At 43.7% G+C, this 22,791-nt stretch overlaps 2 protein-coding genes across 6 annotated transcripts in view; one reads left to right on the top strand and one right to left on the bottom strand.

The window, feature by feature from the left end:
- Positions 1–18,757, bottom strand: part of majin (membrane anchored junction protein) — a 22,499-nt gene extending 3,742 nt beyond the window's left edge. The window contains exons 1-7 of one of the 4 annotated variants that reach the window (XM_031791739.1): positions 18,597–18,756; positions 9,084–9,192; positions 7,236–7,281; positions 7,029–7,104; positions 2,793–2,906; positions 1,501–1,529; positions 1,073–1,224 (exon numbers count right to left, since the gene is read on the bottom strand). In XM_031791739.1, the coding sequence (XP_031647599.1) occupies positions 1,073–1,224; positions 1,501–1,529; positions 2,793–2,906; positions 7,029–7,104; positions 7,236–7,281; positions 9,084–9,192; positions 18,597–18,711 (641 nt within the window). In that variant the 5' untranslated portion in view covers positions 18,712–18,756. Of the gene's footprint in view, positions 1–1,072; positions 1,225–1,500; positions 1,530–2,792; positions 2,907–7,028; positions 7,105–7,235; positions 7,282–9,083; positions 9,193–18,596 lie in introns of all 4 variants that reach the window. The other 3 variants (XM_031791740.1, XM_031791741.1, XM_031791742.1) reach the window with 3 other exon arrangements.
- zgc:101765 (aldo/keto reductase) lies at positions 18,753–22,718 on the top strand. Of its 2 annotated transcripts, none has more exons than XM_020475927.2 (5): positions 18,753–18,863; positions 19,318–19,675; positions 20,751–21,000; positions 22,066–22,224; positions 22,361–22,718. In XM_020475927.2, exons 2-5 carry the CDS (start codon positions 19,344–19,346, stop codon positions 22,538–22,540), a joined length of 921 nt encoding a protein of 306 aa, XP_020331516.1. In that variant the 5' UTR covers positions 18,753–18,863; positions 19,318–19,343; the 3' UTR covers positions 22,541–22,718. The 2 variants fall into 2 exon arrangements, with proteins under 2 accessions (XP_020331516.1, XP_020331517.1); XM_020475928.2 differs by having other exon boundaries at positions 18,778–18,900.
- The last annotated feature ends 73 nt before the right edge of the window (positions 22,719–22,791 follow it).

Below are 22,791 nucleotides of genomic sequence, written 5' to 3'. Positions count from 1 at the left end.
ATGTCTATTCTCAGTGTTATTTAAATGAGCCGTCTGATGTCTATTCTCAGTGTTATTTAAATGAGCCGTCTGATGTCTATTCTCAGTGTTATTTAAATGAGCCGTCTGATGTCTCAGTGTTATTTAAATGAGCCTTCTGATGTCTATTCTCAGTGTTATTTAAATGAGCCGTCTGATGTCTCAGTGTTATTTAAATGAGCCGTCTGATGTCTCAGTGTTATTTAAATGAGCCTTCTGATGTCTATTCTCAGTGTTATTTAAATGAGCCGTCTGATGTCTATTCTCAGTGTTATTTAAATGAGCCGTCTGATGTCTATTCTCAGTGTTATTTAAATGAGCCTTCTGATGTCTATTCTCAGTGTTATTTAAATGAGCCTTCTGATGTCTATTCTCAGTGTTATTTAAATGAGCCGTCTGATGTCTCAGTGTTATTTAAATGAGCCTTCTGATGTCTATTCTCAGTGTTATTTAAATGAGCCGTCTGATGTCTATTCTCAGTGCCTCATTTAATCTGCTTACTTCTGCCTCAACAACTGTGTGTGTCTGAGAGAGTGGAGTGAGCGTATGTGTTCCCGTGTATGAGTGAGAAAGTGTTTGTCAATGTGACTGTGTGTGTGCGAGAGTGTGTATTTGTGTGTGAGCTGAATCATTATTGTCGGCCCACTGCTCTGACTGACAGGCTGATGGAGATGGCGCCCGATTCTCTCACCACCCTGTCTGAACTTTTCATAACTGAATGACTGGTGTGTGTGTGTGTGGCTGGTGTGTGTGGCTGTGACTGGTGTGTGTGTGGCCGGTGTGTGTGTGTATGTGGCCCGGTGTGTGTGGTTGGTGTGTGTGAGACTGGTGTGTGTGTGACTGGTGTGGCCGGTGTGTGTGTGTGAGGCTGGTGTGTGTGTGTGTGAGGTAGGACCGCAGGCAGGAAGGAAGGCAAAGGACACATGTGTGTGTGGTTGGTGTGTGTGTGACTGGTGTGGCCGGTGTGTGTGTGTGTGTGAGGTAGGACAGCAGGCAGGAAGGAAGGCAAAGGACACACACACGCACACACACACACACACTAATACACACTCACTGATGTATGTGTGACTGTGGTCCCTGCATGATGAGACGGTCTCTTTGTTGTGGTGTTAGGGTGCCCCAGTGTGGTGGTCCTGTCTTACTGCGCTTGGCCTGGCACTCATGACCACTGGCAGGAAGGAGGGGGATGCCTTCTCCTGCTCTCACCTGCACCATGAACCAGCCCTGGGTTTAAACACTATTCCTAATCTCTTACATAGCGTTTGATTTAGCCTGCCTGGAATACCAGAATGGGCGGAGTTTACCGTTGTATTCTACTGGTTCTATTGGGCCGTTCTATTGGGCAAGTTCAATCAAGCATCATTAAAATTATTTCGAATAGTATTTGAACCCAGGTCTGCCACAAACCTAAATGAGCTTTGAGAGTTGAACACAGACAACACTTCATGTTGTAGTGATAACAGAACAGAGAATAGTACTCACTGGTGTCCAGCACTCTTCCACACACATCTCTGGAAGAAAAGAAAAAGGTAAGAAGTACACTCACCTGTGTGTGTGTGTACAGGTACTCACCTGTGTGTGTGTGTGTGTGTGTGTGTACAGGTACTCACCTGTGTGTGTGTGTGTGTGTGTACAGGTACTCACCTGTGTGTGTGTGTGTGTGTGTGTGTGTACAGGTACTCACCTGTGTGTGTGTGTGTGTGTGTACAGGTACTCACCTGTGTGTGTGTGTGTGTGTGTGTGTACAGGTACTCACCTGTGTGTGTGTGTGTGTGTACAGGTACTCACCTGTGTGTGTGTGTGTGTGTGTGTGTACAGGTACTCACCTGTGTGTGTGTGTGTGTGTGTGTGTGTGTGTACAGGTACTCACCTGTGTGTGTGTGTGTGTGTGTGTGTACAGGTACTCACCTGTGTGTGTGTGTGTGTGTGTGTGTACAGGTACTCACCTGTGTGTGTGTGTGTGTGTGTGTGTACAGGTACTCACCTGTGTGTGTGTGTGTGTGTGTGTGTACAGGTACTCACCTGTGTGTGTGTGTGTGTGTGTGTGTGTACAGGTACTCACCTGTGTGTGTGTGTGTGTGTGTGTGTGTGTACAGGTACTCACCTGTGTGTGTGTGTGTGTGTGTGTGTGTGTGTGTGTACAGGTACTCACCTGTGTGTGTGTGTGTGTGTGTGTACAGGTACTCACCTGTGTGTGTGTGTGTGTGTACAGGTACTCACCTGTGTGTGTGTGTGTGTGTGTGTGTGTGTACAGGTACTCACCTGTGTGTGTGTGTGTGTGTGTGTGTGTGTGTGTGTGTGTACAGGTACTCACCTGTGTGTGTGTGTGTGTGTGTGTGTGTGTGTGTGTGTGTACAGGTACTCACCTGTGTGTGTGTGTGTGTGTGTGTGTGTGTGTGTGTGTGTGTGTGTACAGGTACTCACCTGTGTGTGTGTGTGTGTGTGTGTGTGTGTGTGTGTGTGTGTGTGTGTACAGGTACTCACCTGTGTGTGTGTGTGTGTGTGTGTGTGTGTGTGTACAGGTACCCACCTGTGTGTGTGTGTGTGTGTGTGTGTGTGTGTGTGTGTGTGTGTGTGTGTGTGTGTGTGTGTGTGTGTGTGTGTGTGTACAGGTACCCACCTGTGTGTGTGTGTGTGTGTGTGTGTACAGGTACTCACCTGTGTGTGTGTGTGTGTGTGTGTGTGTGTGTGTGTGTGTGTGTGTGTGTGTGTGTGTGTGTGTGTACAGGTACTCACCTGTGTGTGTGTGTGTGTGTGTGTGTACAGGTACTCACCAGTGTGTGTGTTGTTCTCTAGGTACACAGTGACTAGGTAGGGGTAAGCAGACAGCTTCTCTCCTGACATCTTCTCAAATTTAAACTTGGACACTCTCTTCCACTTACTCTTGTCTGGTCAGTCAGCAACGTCAAGAACAACAACAACTACAACAACATAAACAACTAAACTCAGCAAAAATTGAAATGTCCCTTTTTCAGGAGCCTGTCTTTCAAAGATAATTCGTAAAAATCCAACCATCTTCCCAGATCTTCATTGTAAAGGGTTTAAACACTGTTTCCAATGCTTGTGTGACTGGTGAACCATAAACAATTAATGAACATGAACCTGTGGAACGGTCGTTAAGACACTAACAGCTTACAGACGGTAGGTAATTATAGTCAGTTATGAATACTTAGGACACTAAAGAGGCCTTTCTACTGACTCTGAAAAACACTAAAAAGAAAGATGCCCAGGGTCCCTGCTCATCTGTGTGAATGTGCCTTAGGCATGCTGCAAGGAGGCATGAGAACTGCAGATGTGGCCAGGGCAATAAATTGCAATGTCCATACTGTGAGACGCCTACGACAGCGCTACAGGGAGACAGGACGGACAGCTGATTGTCCTCGCAGTGGCAGACCATGTGCAACAACACCTGCACAGGTTCGGTACATCCGAACATCACACCTGCGGGACATGTACAGGATGGCAACAACAACTGCCCGAGTTACACCAGGAATGTACTCTCTCTCCATCAGTGCTCAGACTGTCCGCAATAGGCTGAGAGAGGCTGGACTGAGGCTTGTAGGCCTGTTGTAAGGCAGGTCCTCACCAGACATCACCGGCAACAACGTCGCCTGTGGGCACAAACCCACCGTCGCTGGACCAGACAGGACTGGCAAAAAGTGCTCTTCACTGACGAGTCATGGTTTTGTCTCACCAGGGGTGATGGTCGGATTCACGTTTATCGTCAAAGGAATGAGCGTTACACCGAGACCTGTACTCTGGAGCGGGATCGATTTGGAGGTGGAGGGTCCATCATGGTCTGGGGTGGTGTGTCACAGCATCATCGGACTGAGCTTCTTGTCATTGCAGGCAATCTCAACGCTGTGCGTTACAGGGAAGACATCCTCCTCTTTCATGTGGTACCCTTCCTGCAGGCTCATCCTGACATGACCCTCCAGCATGACAATGCCACCAGCCATACTGCTCGTTCTGTGTGTGATTTCCTGCAAGACAGTAATGTCAGTGTTCTGCCATGGCCAGCGAAGAGCCCGGATCTCAATCCCATTGAGCACGTCTGGGACCTGTTGGATCGGAGGGTGAGGGATAGGGCCACTCCCCCCAGAAATGTCAGGGAACTTGAATGTGCCTTGGTGGAAGAGTGGGGTAACATCTCACAGCAAGAACTGGCAAATCTGGTGCAGTCCACGAGGAGGAGATGCACTGCAGTACTTAATGCAGCTGGTGGCCACACCAGATACTGACTGTTACTTTTGATTTTGACCCCCCTTTTGTTCAGGGACACATTATTCAATTTCTGTTTGTCACATGTCTGTGGAACTTGTTCAGTTTATGTCTCAGTTGTTGAATCTTGTTATGTTCATACAAATATTTACACATGTTAAGTTTGCTGAAAATAAACGCAGTTGACAGTGAGAGGAACTTTGAGTTTCCTACTACTACAACAACAACTACTACAACAACAACAACTACTACAACAACTACAACAACAACTACTACTACAACTACAACAACAACTACAACAACTACTACTACAACTACAACAACTACTACAACAACAACTATTACAACAACAACTACTACTACAACAACTACTACTACAACTACTACAACAACAACAACTACTACTACAACAACAACTACTACAACAACAACTACTACAACTACTACTACTACAACTACTACAACTACAACAACAACTACTACAACAACAACTACAACAACTACTACAACAACAACTACTACTACAACTACAACTACAACAACAACTACTACTACTACAACAACTACTACAACAACAACTACTACAACAACTACTACAACAACAACTACTACAACAACAACTACAACAACAACAACAACAACTACTACTACAACAACAACTACTACTACAACAACTACTACTACTACAACAACTACTACAACTACTACAACAAAAACAACTACTACAACAACTACTACTACTACAACAACTACAAAAACAACTACAACTACAAAAACAACTACTACAACAACTACTACAACAACTACTACTACAACAACAACTACTACAACAACAACTACTACTACAACAACTACTACAACAACTACTACAACAACAACAACTACTACAACAACAACTACCACTACTACTACAACAACAACAACTACTACAACAACTACTACTACTACAACAACAACTACAAAAACAACTACAACTACAACAACTACTACAACTACTACTACAACAACAACTACTACGACAACAACTACTACAACAACAACAACTACAAAAACAACTACTACAACAACTACAAAAACAACTACAACAACTACTACAACAACAACTACTATTACTACTACAACTGCTACTACAACAACAACAACTACTACTACTACTACCACTGCTACTACTACAACTATTACTACTACAACAACAACTACTACTGCAACTACAACAACTACAAAAACAACAACAACTACTATTACTACTACAACAACTGCTACTACTACTACAACAACTACTACTACAACTGCTACTACTACTACAACAACTGCTACTACAACAACAACTACAACTATTACAACAACTACTACCACAACTGCTATTGCTACTACAACTATTACAACAACAACTACTACAACAACTGCTATTGCTACTACAACAACTACTACAACTACAACAACCATTGACAGTCACCTGGTATTCACCAAGTATTTACTGAGATAACTTGGGCGTTACCCTGGGAATATCCAACTTGTTTACTAAGTCATTGAGATACCCTGGGAATATCCAAGTTAACACAGAGTTTGCATATAACTTCTGAATCTATTACAAAATGCAAACTAAGGTAAATCAATTGTGGACTGTAAACTAAAGGAACAGCCTGTTGCTCTTTTAGAGTAGTGTGTGAGGAGACGGTCCAGTGTGTGAGGAGACGGTCCAGTGTGTAAGGAGACGGTCCAGTGTGTGAGGAGACGGTCCAGTGTGTGAGGAGACGGTCCAGTGTGTGAGGAGACGGTCCAGTGTGTGAGGAGACGGTCCAGTGTGTGAGGAGACGGTCCAGTGTGTGTGGAGACGGTCCAGTGTGTGAGGAGACGGTCCAGTGTGTGTCGAGACGGTCCAGTGTGTGTGGAGACGGTCCAGTGCGTGATGAGACGGTCCAGTGCGTGAGGAGACGGTCCAGTGCGTGAGGAGACGGTCCAGTGTGTGAGGAGACGGTCCAGTGTGTGAGGAGACGGTCCAGTGCGTGAGGAGACTGTCCAGTGTGTGAAGAGACGGTCCAGTGTGTGAAGAGACGGTCCAGTGTGTGCGCAGTGTTTCCCGCTAGGTTTTCAGTAGCGGTGGCAATATATGCGTGGGGGATTTGGTGTCCATTTGCTATAGGGGGGTCATGGGGCACAGAACATTTTAGAGGCCCTCCTCTTGGCTAGAGACAAAATGTTGCCGTTTTAAAGCAGATTTTCCTGCAATTGTACACATTTTGACATGGGGCTGAGAGAAAATGCAGTTTTAAAGCTATTATCCTGCAATTGGACACATTTTGTCATGGGGCTGAGAGAAAATGCAGTTTTAAAGCTATTATCCTGCAATTGGACACATTTTGTCATGGGGCTGAGAGAAAATGCAGTTTTAAAGCTAATATCCTGCAATTGGACACATTTTGACATGGGGCTGAGAGAAAATGCAGTTTTAAAGCTAATATCCTGCAATGGTAGACATTTGCCATGGTTTATGCTGTGTGCCTATGCTATTTGAGTGACTCAAATACTATAACAAATAGGGCTCCATGGCATTTTTTAAATTTTAGATTCTCCCTGACTGTCTATTTTTTATTTAGTTGATTAATATTTCTCAAAGATGATTTTCTTTTAAAAGATATAGGTCCATTATCTTTTCTACATACTTTATATCTTGTTTTAGTCATTTAAGTTTACAAGGAAAATGATTTACAATCCCCAAAACTGGGTGGTGGCAACCACTGCTAAATGAATGTAGGGGGAAACACTGGTGTCAAGACAAGGAAGGATACAAGGGTAGACAGTGAAGTGTGGGGTAGTGAACGGCTGAAGACAGTCCAGGTTGGCTAGCACCGCTCTGATGGTATTCTACACGGAGAAAGAAACACGGATGAATTCATTCATATATTAATTCATTCATGAATGGATGAAATAATGGATGGATGAAAGGATAAATGAATGGAAGGATAAAATAATGGATGGATGACACAGTGTCCTACCTCCAACTCCCGATTGACAAACTCTTCTCCCATCACCTTCACTTCACTGTGGAAATATAATGTCCACTAATCAGCCTGGTGTCACACACACACACACACACCATATATATATATATACAGTGCCTTGCGAAAGTATTCGGCCCCCTTGAACTTTGCGACCTTTTGCCACATTTCAGGCTTCAAACATAAAGATATAAAACTGTATTTTTTTTGTGAAGAATCAACAAGTGGGACACAATCATGAAGTGGAACGACATTTATTGGATATTTCAAACTTTTTTAACAAATCAAAAACGGAAAAATTGGGCGTGCAAAATTATTCAGCCCCCTTAAGTTAATACTTTGTAGCGCCACCTTTTGCTGCGATTACAGCTGTAAGTCGCTTGGGGTATGTCTCTATCAAGTTTTGCACATCGAGAGAGCGAAAATTTTTCCCATTCCTCCTTGCAAAACAGCTCGAGCTCAGTGAGGTTGGATGGAGAGCATTTGTGAACAGCAGTTTTCAGTTCTTTCCACAGATTCTCGATTGGATTCAGGTCTGGACATTGACTTGGCCATTCTAACACCTGGATATGTTTATTTTTGAACCATTCCATTGTAGATTTTGCTTTATGTTTTGGATCATTGTCTTGTTGGAAGACAAATCTCCGTCCCAGTCTCAGGTCTTTTGCAGACTCCATCAGGTTTTCTTCCAGAATGGTCCTGTATTTGGCTCCATCCATCTTCCCATCAATTTTAACCATCTTCCCTGTCCCTGCTGAAGAAAAGCAGGCCCAAACCATGATGCTGCCACCACCATGTTTGACAGTGGGGATGGTGTGTTCAGGGTGATGAGCTGTGTTGCTTTTACACCAAACATAACGTTTTGCATTGTTGCCAAAAAGTTCCATTTTGGTTTCATCTGACCAGAGCACCTTCTTCCACATGTTTGGTGTGTCTCCCAGGTGGCTTGTGGCAAACTTTAAACGACACTTTTTATGGATATCTTTAAGAAATGGCTTTCTTCTTGCCACTCTTCCATAAAGGCCAGATATGTGCAATATACGACTGATTGTTGTCCTATGGACAGAGTCTCCCACCTCAGCTGTAGATCTCTGCAGTTCATCCAGAGTGATCAAGGGCCTCTTGGCTGCATCTCTGATCAGTCTTCTCCTTGTATGAGCTGAAAGTTTAGAGGGACGGCCAGGTCTTGGTAGATTTGCAGTGGTCTGATACTCCTTCCATTTCAATATTATCGCTTGCACAGTGCTCCTTGGGATGTTTAAAGCTTGGGAAATCTTTTTGTATCCAAATCCGGCTTTAAACTTCTTCACAACAGTATCTCGGACCTGCCTGGTGTGTTCCTTGTTCTTCATGATGCTCTCTGCGCTTTTAACGGACCTCTGAGACTATCACAGTGCAGGTGCATTTATACGGAGACTTGATTACACACAGGTGGATTGTATTTATCATCATTAGTCATTTAGGTCAACATTGGATCATTCAGAGATCCTCACTGAACTTCTGGAGAGAGTTTGCTGCACTGAAAGTAAAGGGGCTGAATAATTTTGCACGCCCAATTCTTCAGTTTTTGATTTGTTAAAAAAGTTTGAAATATCCAATAAATGTCGTTCCACTTCATGATTGTGTCCCACTTGTTTTTGATTCTTCACAAAAAAATACAGTTTTATATCTTTATGTTTGAAGCCTGAAATGTGGCAAAAGGTCGCAAAGTTCAAGGGGGCCGAATACTTTCGCAAGGCACTGTATATATATATACACATACACACCATATATATATACACACACACACCGTATATATATGTATATATATATATATACACACACACCATATACACATACACACACCTGCAGTTATTGCCTCCCCTGATCTTGAACTTGTAGACATGTTGTCCAGCCTGGAAGAACCTGGTCTCAGGCAAAGGAAAGGAGAAGGATTGTATAGGCATGGTCCACGCTGAGAAGAAAAAGATGAATGAATGTGATAGGGTACTGGAAAGCCACGGTCCACCCCTCCGCTCTAAAACTCTAGGCGACATTCTGCCTTCTCTCTGCAGTTCTATGTCATTACCCACGTCCCACGTTCATGTGTTTTCCGTAAACAAGCGCTCTAACATGGCAATAAGGCATGGGGACACTAACCCCAATCTGATCAAGGTTTCTATCAATTTATTTCATCGCTGATGTGAAAAATGGAAGTCCTTGTGCTTCCAAAACAGCACCACGTTACTGTTCACACCAAGTGACGGATCTTAACAACTCCACCTTTACAGAACATACCTTCTTCCAATGATCGTTATTGTGTAATTCAGCAGTTCCCAAACTAGGGGTCCCTGACATGAAAAATAGGGTCATGGGAGAATTTCCAAAATCCCCCAAAAATAAATATATATACACACAAAAATATATATACACACAAAAAATATATATATATATTATAATATCATGTATCTTGATAATCATTGTAATGTGGTTCACCTTAAAATTCTAAATAAAGACGATTCAAATCTAAAAGGATGTAATTCAACCAGACAGCGCCCTGATATCATGGTAAAAGGCCACACTTCCCACAGTGAATGGCGAGACCTGCTACACTATGAAAACACACACCATTACAGAGACTTTAATATTACCGCCAGCAATTGATATGGTGAAACAATGTGTGAGGAGGCAGACACACAGAAACTCACATCAATACCTTTGTCAGAGAACACTGTTAAACTAAGAATTTAAGCTATTGCTGGCAATCAAGAAGAAACTCTGACTGAACGACTCAAAAACTCCCCAGCTGATGCTCTCACAGCTAACGTCCATTTGGAGGCCCGAGATGACCATGCATTGACTTTTATTCGCTATACATGTCGGGCTATATTGACAAAAAACAGATTCCATGGGATCGAATGATGGGGCTTCATCTATGGTGGGACGGCAGGCAGGCCTCTGCACTCTAGTTATGAATGTGTCTCCCTCTGCCATATGGACACATTGTATGATACACCCACTAGGCTAGAATGGATACACCGAGAGCAACTGGTGGCAAAAGAGCTGGACACAGAACTCAGAGATATACTGCAGCAGGTAACTTTCATTGTAAACTACATCAAACCACATCCACTGCGCTCACACCTGTTCACAAAACTACGTGGAGAAATGGGATCAGAGCATGACAATTTTTCTATTTCACACTGAGGCTTGGTGGTGAGTGAAGCTTGGTGGTGAGTGAAGCTTGGTGGTGAGCGAGGCTTGGTGGTGAGTGAGGCTTGGTGGTGAGTGAGGCTTGGTGGTGAGTGAGGCTTGGTGGTGAGAGAGGCTTGGTGGTGAGTGAGGCTTGGTGGTTAGTGATGCTTGGTGGTGAGTGAAGCTTGGTGGTGAGTGAAGCTTGGTGGTGAGTGAAGCTTGGTGGTTAGTGAAGCTTGGTGGTTAGTGAAGCTTGGTGGTGAGTGAGGCTTGGTGGTGAGTGAAGCTTGGTGGTGAGTGAAGCTTGGTGGTGAGTGAAGCTTGGTGGTGAGTGAAGCTTGGTGGTTAGTGAAGCTTGGTGGTGAGTGAAGCTTGGTGGTTAGTGAGGCTTGGTGGTTAGTGAGGGGGAGTGTTGGAAATATGTTTTCGCATTGAGAGAGGAACTGTTGTCATTCACAATAGATGTAAGAAAACAGACTTGGTTTACTTTCTGTGTAATGAAAAGAAAATGTCTCCTTGCCTATGTAATAGATATATTTGGGAAAGTGAACGAACTGAACCCAAGCATGCAGGAGAAATAAAAAAAACATTCTACAGATGAGTGACAAAGATGGCCCCGAAGAACATGGCTGACATTTTACATTCTCCCAACCAATTGAGCAATTATGTAATTTTTTGGCGTAACTTATTTTTTAAACTTATTTTACTTATTTTGTACATAATGTTGCTGCTACCTTCTCTTATGACCGAAAAGAACTCCTGGACATCAGAAAAGTGATTACTCACCGCGGACTGGAAGCAACTTTTTCCTTTAACGAGTCCAACTGTCACGCCCTGACCTTGGTTATCTTTGTTTTCTTTATTATTTTAGTTAGGTCAGGGTGTGACGAGGGTGGTTTGTGTGTTTTGTCTTAGCTAGTTTTTTTTGTGTAATTCTATGGGGTTTTGGTATGTCTAGGTAAATGTAAATCTATGGTGGCCTGAATTGGTTCCTAATCAGATCCTAATTTATCGTTGTCTCTGATTGGGGATCTTATTTAGGTTGCCATTTTGGTTTTGTGGGTTATTGTCTATGTGTAGTTGCCTGTCAGCACTCGTGTCTTATAGCCTCACGGTTGTTTTGTTTGTTTAATGATGTTCTTCATGTAAATAAAGAATAATGTATTCTCATCACGCTGCGCCTTGGTCTCCTCGTTATGACGAACGTGACACCAACGAGAAGGATATCCTGCTTTCACTGGAACAGGCCCAAATGCACACCTTTTGCGTGAAGAAAAGATGCCGGAAAAGGGGACGCAGATCGGAGATCCCTCTGAGAATCCGGAGGCGAGCGAGTAAACTCCCAATGCCTTCCATTCTTCTTGCTAACGTGCAATCTTTAGAAAATAAAATTGATGACCTACTATTTAGATTATCCTACCAATGGGACATTAATAACTGTAACATCTTATGTTTCACCGAGACGTGGCTGAACGAAGAAACAGACAATAGAGCTGGAGGGATTTTCCATGCACCGGCAGAACAGAGATGCTACCTGTAGTAAGACGAGGGATGGGGGTGTGTGTCTTTTTTGTCAATAACAGCTGGTGTGCGATGTCTAATATTAAAGAAGTCTCAAGGTATTGCTCGCCTAAGGTAGAGTACCTTATGATAAGCTGTTGACCACACTATCTACCAAGAGAGTCCTCATCTGTATTATTCGTAGCTGTCTATTTACCACCACAAAGAGAAGCTGGCACAAAGACCACTCTCAACCAACTCTAAGGCCACAAGCAAACAGGAAAATGCTCATCCCGCTCCTAGTGGCCGGGGACTTTAATGCAGGCAAACTAAAATCAGTTTTACCAAATTTTTTACCAGCATGTCACGTGCAAAAATATTAGACCACCTTTACTCCACACAGAGACCCGTACAAAGCTCTCCCTCTCCCTCCTTTTGGCAAACCTGACCACAATTCTATCCTCCTGATTCCTGCTTACAAGCAAAAACTAAAGCAGGAAGTACCAGTGACTCGCTCAATACGGAAGTGGTCAGATGACGCGGATGCTACAGTACAGGACTGTTTTGCTAGCACAGACTGGAATATGTTCCCGGGATTCATCCAATGGCATTGAGGAATACACCACCTCAGTCATAGTGGTTAGAGCGTTGGGCTAGTAACCGAAAGGTTGCAAGTTCGAATTCCTGAGCTGACAAGGTACAAATCTGTCGTTCTGCCCCTGAACAAGCAGTTAACCCACTGTTCCTAGTCCGTCATTGAAAATAAGAATTTATTCCTAACTGACTTGCCTAGTTAAATAAAGGTCAAATAAAAATAAATAGGCTTCATCAATAAGTGCATTGATGACGTCGGCCCCACAGTGACTGTACGTACATATCCTAACCAGAAGCCATGGATTACAGGAAACATCCGCATGGAGCTAAAGGCCAGAGCTGCCTCTTTCAAGGAGCGGGAGACTAATCCGGACGCTTATAAGAAATCCTGCTATGCCCTCAGACGAACCATCAAACAAGCAAAGCATGCATGAGAGCACCAGCTGTTCTGGATGACTGTGTGATAACGCTCTCGGTAGCTGATGTGAACAAAACCTTTAAACAGGTCAACATTCGCTGGGCCAACAACAGGATTAAGATTGAATCCTACTACACCGGCTCTGATGCTCACCGGATGTGGCAGGGCTTGAAAACGATTGCAGACTACAAAAGGGAAACCCAGACGCAAGCTGCCCAGTGACGCAAGACTACCAGACGAGCTAAATGCCTTTTATGCTCGCATCGGGGCAAGCAACACTGAAGCATGCATGAGAGCACCAGCTGTTCTGTGTGATAACGCTCTCAGTAGCTGATGTGAACAAAACCTTTAAACAGGTCAACATTCACAAAGCCGCTGGGCCAACAACAAGGCGCGGACCAACTGTCAAGTGACTTCACTGGCATTTTCAACCTCTACCTGACCCGAGTCTGTAATACCTACATGTTTCAAACAGACCACCATAGTCCCTGTGCCCAAGGAAGCGAAGGTAACCTGCCTAAATGATTACCGCCCCGTAGCATTCACGTCAGTAGCGATGAAGTGCATTGAAAGGCTGGTCATGGCTCACATTAACAGCATCCTCCCGGACACCCTAGACCCACTCCAATTCACATACCGCCCCAACAGATCCACATATGACGCAATCTCAATCACACTCTACACCGACCTTTCTCACCTGGACAAAAGGAACACCTATATGAGAATGCTGTTCATCGACTACAGCTCAGCGTTCAACACCATAGTGCCCTCAAAGCTCATCACCAAGCTAATGACTCTGGGACTAAACACCTCCCTCTGCAACTGGATCCTGGACTTCCTGACTGGCCGCCCCCAGGTGGTTAAGAGTCTGCAACAACACGCTGATCCTTAACACTTAGTCCCCTCCTGTATTCCCTGTTCACCCACGACTGTGTGGCCAAACACGACCCCAACACCATCATTAAGTTTGCTGACGACACAACAGTGGTAGGCCTGATCACCGACAACGATGAGACGGCCAATAGGGAGGAGGTCAGAGAACTGGCAGTGTGGTGCCAGGACAACCTCTCCCTCAATGTGAGCAAGACAAAGGAGCTGATTGTGGACTACACCAAAAGGCGGGCCGAACAGGCTCCCATTAACATCGACGGGGCTGTAGTGGAGCAGGTTGAGAGTTAAGTTCCTTGATGTCCACATCTCCAACAAACTATCATGGTCCAAACATACCAAGACTGTCGTGAAGAGGGAACGACAAAACTTATTCCCACTCATGAGACTGAAAAGATTTGTCATGGTTCCCCAGATCCTCAAAAGGTTCTACAGCTGCACCATCGAGAGCCTTGTGACCGGTTGCATCACTGCCTGGTATGGCAACTGCTCTGCATCTGACCGTAAGGCGCTACAGAGGGTACTGCATACGACCCAGTACATCACTGGGGCCAAGCTTCCTACCATCCAGGACCTTTATAATAGGCGGTGTCAAAGGAAAGTCCATAAAATTGAGTCCATTCACCCAAGTTATACTGTTTTCTCTGCTACCGCACGGCAAGTGGTACCGGAAAGTCTAGGACCAAAAGGCTCCTCAACACCTTCTACCCCCAATCCATTCGACTGCTGAACAATTCATAAAAATCGCCACCGGACAATTTACATTGACACCCCCCACTTTTTTACACTGCTGCTACTCTTTGTTTGTTTGTTACCTATGCATAGTCACTTCGCCCCTACCTACATGTACAGATTACCTCCGCTGTCCCGTACCCCTGCACACTGACTCGGTACCGGTGCCCCCTGTATATAGCCTTGTTATTCTTATTGTTACTTTTTATTATTACTTTTTATTTTAGTCTACTTGGTAAATATTTTCTTCTTCTTGAACTGCACTGTTGTTAAGGGCTTAAGGGCTTGTAAGTAAGCATTTCACGGTAAAGTCTACACTTGTTGTACTCGACTCACGTGGCTAATAAAGTTTGATTTGATCGAATCAGTGAATTCAGAGCAAAGAATTCTTATTAGGGAGTTTCTAACAGAAAACAGCATCAGTGTCCCACACGAGTGATGACTGCTCACCTCCAGTGCTTGGAAGAGCACTTTGGCACCTACTTCCCAATCTATTTGACTGTGATTCCGGCTCAGTTGACATGCCGGTATGTGAAATCAAACAGCTGATCGAGCTGTCGTGTTTGTTTTATTTTACCTTTATTTTACTAGGCAAGTCAGTTAAGAACAAATTCTTATTTTCAATGACGGCCTAGGAACAGTGGGTTAACTGCCTGTTCAAGGGCAGAACGACAGATTTTGTACCTTGTCAGCTCGGGGATTTGAACTTGCAACCTTTCGGTTACAAGTCCAATGCTCTAACCACTAGGCTACACTGCCGCCCCCCCCGTGTGACCGAATGATGCAGACAACGCATTCATGGGTTTTAATTCCTGACTCAAAAGGGAATAGCCTGCCGTGTCTCTCCGAGAAATATACCGTGTTTAAAACAACGGGGAACTCAAAAAAAAAAAAAAAAAGTACTCTGACTGGGAAAGATTTTGAGCTGTCCAAATCCAAAATCAGAATTTTTCAGAGTTCTCAGTTGTCTTTAACAGTGTAGGCTCCTCAGAGGCGGACCATCTTCCTCAGTCAATTTAATAACTTTAAATGTTTTACTATTTTTAAAATCTTTTTTTAGATAAAACTATACTAAATATATATTTACGTTGCCAAATAATTGATTAAAAAACACTTTTGCAAAGGTCTACAGTCGTCTCAGCAGCACTCTGTAGGGTAGCACCATGGTGTAGCCGGAGAACAGCTAGCTTCTGTCCTCCTGAGTACATTGACTTCAATATAAAACCTAGGAGATTCATGGTTCTCTTAATTTCATTCAAAATGAAGGAGGAGTGAGAGAGAGCGCTGGCAATATTTAATTGTATTGTTTATTTACTTTCAGCTAATTCAGCTAGCTAGTTTATACTACTCAAACACCCGGCTCAAACAGAGGGGGGCGCTATGTTAGCTAGCTGGCTATGGCTTTCCAATACAGGAACTCTTCCAAGTCAAGGTAAGCTTTTGGTTTTATTAATTTATTGCCACCGGTGTAACTATTGCATGACGGCAGCAGGTTTACTAACGTGTTAGTTCTATCAGCTATGTTGACTCTGACGTCATAATCTGGTGATAACGATGATGGCTGTGTGTAGCGGTAATGATATTAAGGTTTGGCTTGGAAAAAGTTTTTTTCACCTGGTCACAGACAGCTGATGTGTTGGGTAGCACCACTGTACTGCATGATGGTAGCAGGTTTTTACCTTTTATTTAACTAGGCAAGTCAGTATTCTTATTTACAATGACGGCCTACTCCGGTCAAACCCGGACGACGCTGGGCCAATTGTGCTCCGCCCTATGGGACTCCCAATCAAGGCCGGATGTGATACAGCCTGGATTCGAATCAGGGACTGTAGTGACGCGCCTCTTGCACTGAGATGCAGTGCCTTAGACCGCTGTGACACTGTTGCGGCTTTACTAACAAGTTTGTTTTAGTAGCTATATTGACTATGACATTAGCTAATATGGTGACAACGATGTAGGATGTGTAGCGGTTAGTCATTATGATACAAAGGTTTGCCTTGGAAAGTTTTTTTTTGTTGTCTGGTCACAGACAGCTGATTTGTTGTGCACTGAAGTCCACAAACGGAGGGAAAAGGTGAGAGGAGGAGAGCGTGCAGATAAGAGAAAGAATATACAATGGGTAAGTGATCATGCTGTTTGTATGTGGATGCTATGAAAGTGAACTGTGTTTATGTATGATCAGGGGTGTATTAATTCTGCCGATTCTGTTGAAAAATGTCTTAAAACAGAAGCAAACAGAACGAAACAGGGATAAACATACCTGAATTTGTCCAATAGAAACTCTCGTTTGCAACTGTTTGGACTAATGATTACACCCTAGATCAGCTAGATGCAGGCAAGAGTGTTAAGGAAAGAAATGCCACAAATGAACTTATCAAGGCACACCTGTTAATTGAAATGCATTCCAGGTGACTACCTCATGAAGCTGGTTGAGAGAATTCCAAAAGTGTGCAAAGCTGTCATCAAGGCAATAGATGGCTACTTTGAAAAATCTCAAATCTCAAATCTATTTTGATTTGTTTAACACTTTTTTGGGTTACTACATGATTCCATATGTGTTATTTCATAGTTTTGATGTCTTCACTATTATTCTACAATGTAGAAAATAGTAAAAATACAGAAAAACCCTTGAATGAGTAGGTCTCCAAACTTTTGACTGTTACTGTATATACAGTGCACTCAAAGTATTCAGACCACTTTTTCCACATTTTGTTATGTTACAGCCACAATACCCAATAATGACAAAGCAAAAACAGTTTAAAAAAATGTTTTGCAAATGTATACAAAATAAAATATCACATTTACATAAGTATTCAGACCCTTTACTTAGTACTTTGTTGAAGCACCTTTGGCAGTGATTACAGCCTTGAGTCTTCTTGGGTATGATGCTGCAAGCTTGGCACATCTGTATTTGGGGAGTTTCTCCCATTTTTTCTGCAGATCCTCTCAAGCTCTGTCAGATAGGATGGGGAGCGTAGCTGCACAGCTGTTTTCAGGTCTCTCTAGAGATGTTTGATTGGGTTTTGGCTGGGCCACTCAAGGACATTCAGAGACTTGTCCCAAAGCCACTCCTGCATTATCTTGGCTGAGTGTTTAGGGTCGTTGTCCTGTTGGAACCTTTGCCCCAGTCTGAGGTCCTGAGCGCTCTGGAGTAGGTTTATATTAATGATCTCTGTGTACTTTGCTCAGTTCATCTTTCCCTCGAACCCGACAAGTCTTCTAGTCCCTGCCGCTGAAAAACATCCTAACAGCATGATGCTGCCACCACCATGTTTCACCGTAAGGGTGGTGCCAGGCTTCCTCCAGACGTTACGCTTGGCATTCAGGCCAAAGAGTTCAATCTTGGTTTCATCATACCGGAGAATCTTGTTTCTCATGTTCTGAGAGTCCTTTAGGTGCATTTTGACAAACTCCAAGCGGGCTGTCACATGCCTTTCACTGAGGAGTGGCTTCCCTCTGGCCACTTTACCATAAAGGCCTGATTGGAGTGCTGCAGAAATGGTTGTTCTTCTGGTTCCCATGTGTTTGATGCCATTCCAGCCATTAGTATGTGATGGTGAGTTGAGAAGACAATCAGAAATACTGTTAGAATGTTTTTCAATTGACTGCCATAGCCCCAAATAAAAAAGGTTTACATTGGCGGCTAATGACATGGTTGTTGTCACGATCATTTTCAGATATAAAAAATGGGGTCGTGGGACAAAAAAAGTTTGGGAATCTCTGCTGTTATGTAAGTGAGTCATGATCAAGGGGTAGGTCCACTGCTCACTACTAGCAGGACAAATCAGATTAGATGACTTTGGTAGGAACTGAGAAAATGGTTCATGAATGGATGAATTCATACGAGAAATGTCGTTTGAATTAGTTAGATTGCTACTGTTAGCTAGCTAGCTAACGTGACTAATATAGTCACTCACACAAAGGCTACCTCTCCTACTAGCTAGCTAATCTAGCAAGGTTAATTATTAACTAACTGTGTATGTTGTGGTGCTGACAAACTCCTCACAACTGAAACATAAAACCTGTTAACGACACGGTAAACACAAGCATACCGTAATTCACCGATTCAGGGCACCCACAATTTTCAAAACCAAAGCCGTAACGAAACCGGTCACAGGATCTGCTCGCTCGCGTTGCAGTGAGGGACAAGTTCCCGCCTCCAAGCATCTTTCTTCTCGCTGATTGGCCAACGCTTCATCCAGTCATCGTCTTCCTCGCTCGTGTCTCTATGGTGACGGCGAACAGGAAGTTTCACAAAAAAGTCACATGCGTGATTCAAGTTGAAAGGATTTATGCTGCAACAGACAATTTACAAGCATGTTTGTACATTTTTTTATCAACACATCTATTAAATGGGTATTTACAATTACTCGTATGTCAGTTAAAATGGTGTATATTCTTTATATGCATGCCGTACTAAATCGAGGTAGAAATAGCTTGTTGTGTTATTGTAATTCATCGCTAACGTTAGCTAGCCATGGAAGTATCCGAACTTTTGAACTGTCATAATTAGTGTAATTATGCCACACGCACAATCTCTATGTAGCCTTGAGAAGATACTCTGCCATTGTTTTGATTCTTGATTGTGCTGTTGCCAAGTAATATAATGGCAATAGTCACCGTTTTGGTGATGTTTCATGTTTCAGCCAACACACCCACCAGTCAATTGCCTTCTAGTCCCCGGATAGCGGTGGACACAGTCCTCCCCACCCCCCTCCATTTTGTTATTCTTCTCTCATTTCTCCCTCTCTTTTCTCTCCCTCTTTCCCCCAGTGTCCAGGTACCTTCAACACCCCTAGATGTCTGATCCTCAGCCCTCTCCCTCCGCCCCCACCCTCTCCATTCCTCCCATCCACTCCTCCCCCACCCCATCTGTTCTGCTCAACACCGGGACCAGGATGCCTCTCCTGGGTCTGGGTACCTACCGGCTCCGCGGCCCTGATGAGATCCTCCAGGCCGTCGACGCAGCGCTCTCCACCGGCTACCGCTCATTTGACACGGCCTCTGTCTACCGGAACGAGGCTGACCTGGGTCGAGCACTGCGACTCCTCCTACCCGAACACGGCCTCTCCCGAGCGGACGTCTTCATCACCAGCAAGCTGGGCCCCAAGGACCAGGGCTCCAGAGCCAGGTACACGAATGTAAATTAAAGCTAGAAGGAAATGTGCCAAAATGTTGGTTTCTCAAATGTCGCATGGTATAGCCTAGGGCTGGGCGAGATGTCCCAAATGTCGCATGGTATAGCCTAGGGCTGGGCGAGATGGCCCAAATGTCGCATGGTATAGCCTAGGGCTGGGCGAGATGGCCCAAATGTCACATGGTATAGCCTAGGGCTGGGCGAGATGGCCCAAATGTCGCATGGTATAGCCTAGGGCTGGGCGAGATGGCCCAAATGTCGCATGGTATAGCCTAGGGCTGGGCGAGATGGCCCAAATGTCGCATGGTATAGCCTAGGGCTGGGCGAGATGGCCCAAATGTCATATCACTGTATTCTTCTAATTGTTTGCTGTATTTTATGTTTTTGAATAGTAAAAGTTATTCTTTATGAATAGTGTGTGGCACCACATACATTGCAAGTGATTTCAATGGGTCTTTTTTCATTAGCGGCTAACACGATTTAGCAAAAACTTGCTAAGGAAAGATAAACTAGCTATTTGCTGATGTAAGAAACACAAACTAATCGTGTCATTATAGAACGCTAGTGGATTTATATTGAGAATGAAAGTTCAAATAGAATCGCTGTCATCAACATTGTTTCATGTGCTGCGTTGACCATGCAGACTGAACACAAGTGTCTTGTGGTCAAGCAACAACAAATGCCCTCCTTGAGTGACAGGGGGCGGGGCTAGGACTGTATGTAAAGTGGCATGGAGAGAGAGCAGAGAGCGTAACGTCCATTTTCGAAACTATATAAGTTGACGTTACACACGACCTATCACATTTAATAAACCAAACATTCAAATAACTTTATAGAAGGTAAAGTAAAAACCCAAACCGGTCCGTCCATAAATACCGGTATATAGTAAAATACAGTGTACCGCCCAGCCCTAGTGTAGCTTAGGACCTTTGGCTAATAGAATGCCATCTGGGCCTGTAGAAATTGTGGTCTACTAGCCCGGCTGGCCAGTGCCCAAAATGCTGACCAGGTATGTACAAATATGACTCTAATCAGTCATATTGTTTGCATTTCAAACTCTGTTCCACAGGGACGGAGCTCTGAGGAGTCTAGAACTGCTGGATCTAGACTATATAGATCTATACTTGATCCACTGGCCAGGGACCCAGGGTCTCGGGGTGGGAGACAAGAGGAACCCAGAGAATAGAGCTCAGAGCTGGGCAGTGTTAGAGGAGCTCCACGCCCAGGGGAAGCTGAGGGCCATAGGGGTGTCCAACTACACCCCAGGACATATGAAGGAGCTACTGGAGGGGTGTTGTGTCACCCCCGCTGTAATACAGGTAAACAAAAACAAACTAACACCGTGCCGTACTACAGGACAGACATAAGACTTGTCCTGATATCAACTATAAACTATAATTATTCTCAGTTTACCGTTGTACTTGTTCTGGTTTTAAACTATAAGTATTCTCAGTTTACCGTTGTACTTGTCCTGGTTTTAAACTATAAGTATTCTCAGCTTACCGTTGTACTTGTCCTGGTTTTAAACTATAAGTATTCTCAGTTTACCGTTGTACTTGTCCTGGTTTTAAACTATAAGTATTCTCAGCTTACCGTTGTACTTGTCCTGGTTTTAAACTATAAGTATTCTCAGTTTACCGTTGTACTTGTCCTGGTTTTAAACTATAAGTATTCTCAGCTTACCGTTGTACTTGTCCTGGTTTTAAACTATAAGTATTCTCAGTTTACCGTTGTACTTGTTCTGGTTTTAAACTATAAGTATTCTCAGTTTACCGTTGTACTTGTTCTGGTTTTAAACTATAAGTATTCTCAGTTTACCGTTGTACTTGTCCTGGTTTTAAACTATAAGTATTCTCAGTTTACCGTTGTACTTGTTCTGGTTTTAAACTATAAGTATTCTCAGTTTACCGTTGTACTTGTCCTGGTTTTAAACTATAAGTATTCTCAGTTTACCGTTGTACTTGTTCTGGTTTTAAACTATAAGTATTCTCAGTTTACCGTTGTACTTGTTCTGGTTTTAAACTATAAGTATTCTCAGTTTACCGTTGTACTTGTTCTGGTTTTAAACTATAAGTATTCTCAGTTTACCGTTGTACTTGTCCTGGTTTTAAACTATAAGTATTCTCAGTTTACCGTTGTACTTGTTCTTCTGGCTCTAACACTTTATTTTCTTACTGGCATGTTTTATTTGATAGCTGCTTTCTTGAGGAAAGGTTTACTTGTTATGACAGTGATTTGTGGTTTCCTTACCTGCCTTAGTTGAATGCACTAAGTAACTCTGGATGAGAGTGTCTGCTAAATGACCAAAATGTCCATTTCACTTTGGATAAATGACCATTCGGTATTATAAATCTGAAATCTTATTGAATAATCTCTCCGTCCAGGTAGAGTTCCATCCCCGTCTGTCCCAGGGTGAGATGAGGCATCTGTGTGGGGAGAAGGGTGTCTGTTTCCAGGCTTACTCCTCCCTGGGGACTGGCTCTCTCCTCCAGGACCCTTTAGTGGTCCAGATTGCACAGGGATATGGCCTGACCACTGCACAGGTACTGTGTCTGTCCGAGTGGGTGGAGTGTTCCGAAAGTGGCAATACACCCTAATTAAGTCATTTAATTCCTTCTCTTCTTCCCTATGTTTTGTTCCCCATCTTCCCCTGGCTTATTCCTTCATCGTGTGTGGCAGGTGCTGCTCAGATGGGCGGTACAGCAGGGTGTCCCCGTCCTACCCAAGTCATCTCACCCCACCAGGGTAGCAGAGAACGGCCACGTGTTTGACTTTGAGCTGACTGCTGAAGATATGGAGAGGCTGGGGGGGATGGACTGTGGTCAGAAATACTGTTGGGACCCTTCACAGGTAGCCTGAGGTAGAAGGATAACCTGGTGGAGGAGATGGGGCCTGTAGCCCAAAGACTACTGGTTTGAATGCCTTGACGTTAGCCTGAAGGTACATACTCACTGACTGACTGGATTGCTATGAAGCAAACGTTGATAAGATGTCAAAGTAACGTATCGACAGAACTTAAGTTTCCCACTGAGATTCTTTTTTTGCAACACACAAAGATACCTGAGGAAGATTATGATACCAAGATCAATGCTATTATTTTTCATGTGATA

Source organism: Oncorhynchus kisutch, linkage group LG16 (genome assembly GCF_002021735.2).
Source record: "Oncorhynchus kisutch isolate 150728-3 linkage group LG16, Okis_V2, whole genome shotgun sequence".
Classification (NCBI taxonomy): Eukaryota; Metazoa; Chordata; class Actinopteri; order Salmoniformes; family Salmonidae; genus Oncorhynchus; species Oncorhynchus kisutch.
This window is presented reverse-complemented; position numbering and strand designations above follow the sequence as displayed.

Bases quoted from the DNA above. Each gene is read 5' to 3' on its own strand.
- zgc:101765 (XM_020475927.2), top strand. From the start codon at position 19,344: ATGTCTGATCCTCAGCCCTCTCCCTCCGCCCCCACCCTCTCCATTCCT. The intron at 19,676-20,750 runs GTACACGAATGT...TCTGTTCCACAG, and splicing joins GACCAGGGCTCCAGAGCCAG to GGACGGAGCTCTGAGGAGTC. The intron at 22,225-22,360 runs GTACTGTGTCTG...CGTGTGTGGCAG, and splicing joins ATGGCCTGACCACTGCACAG to GTGCTGCTCAGATGGGCGGT.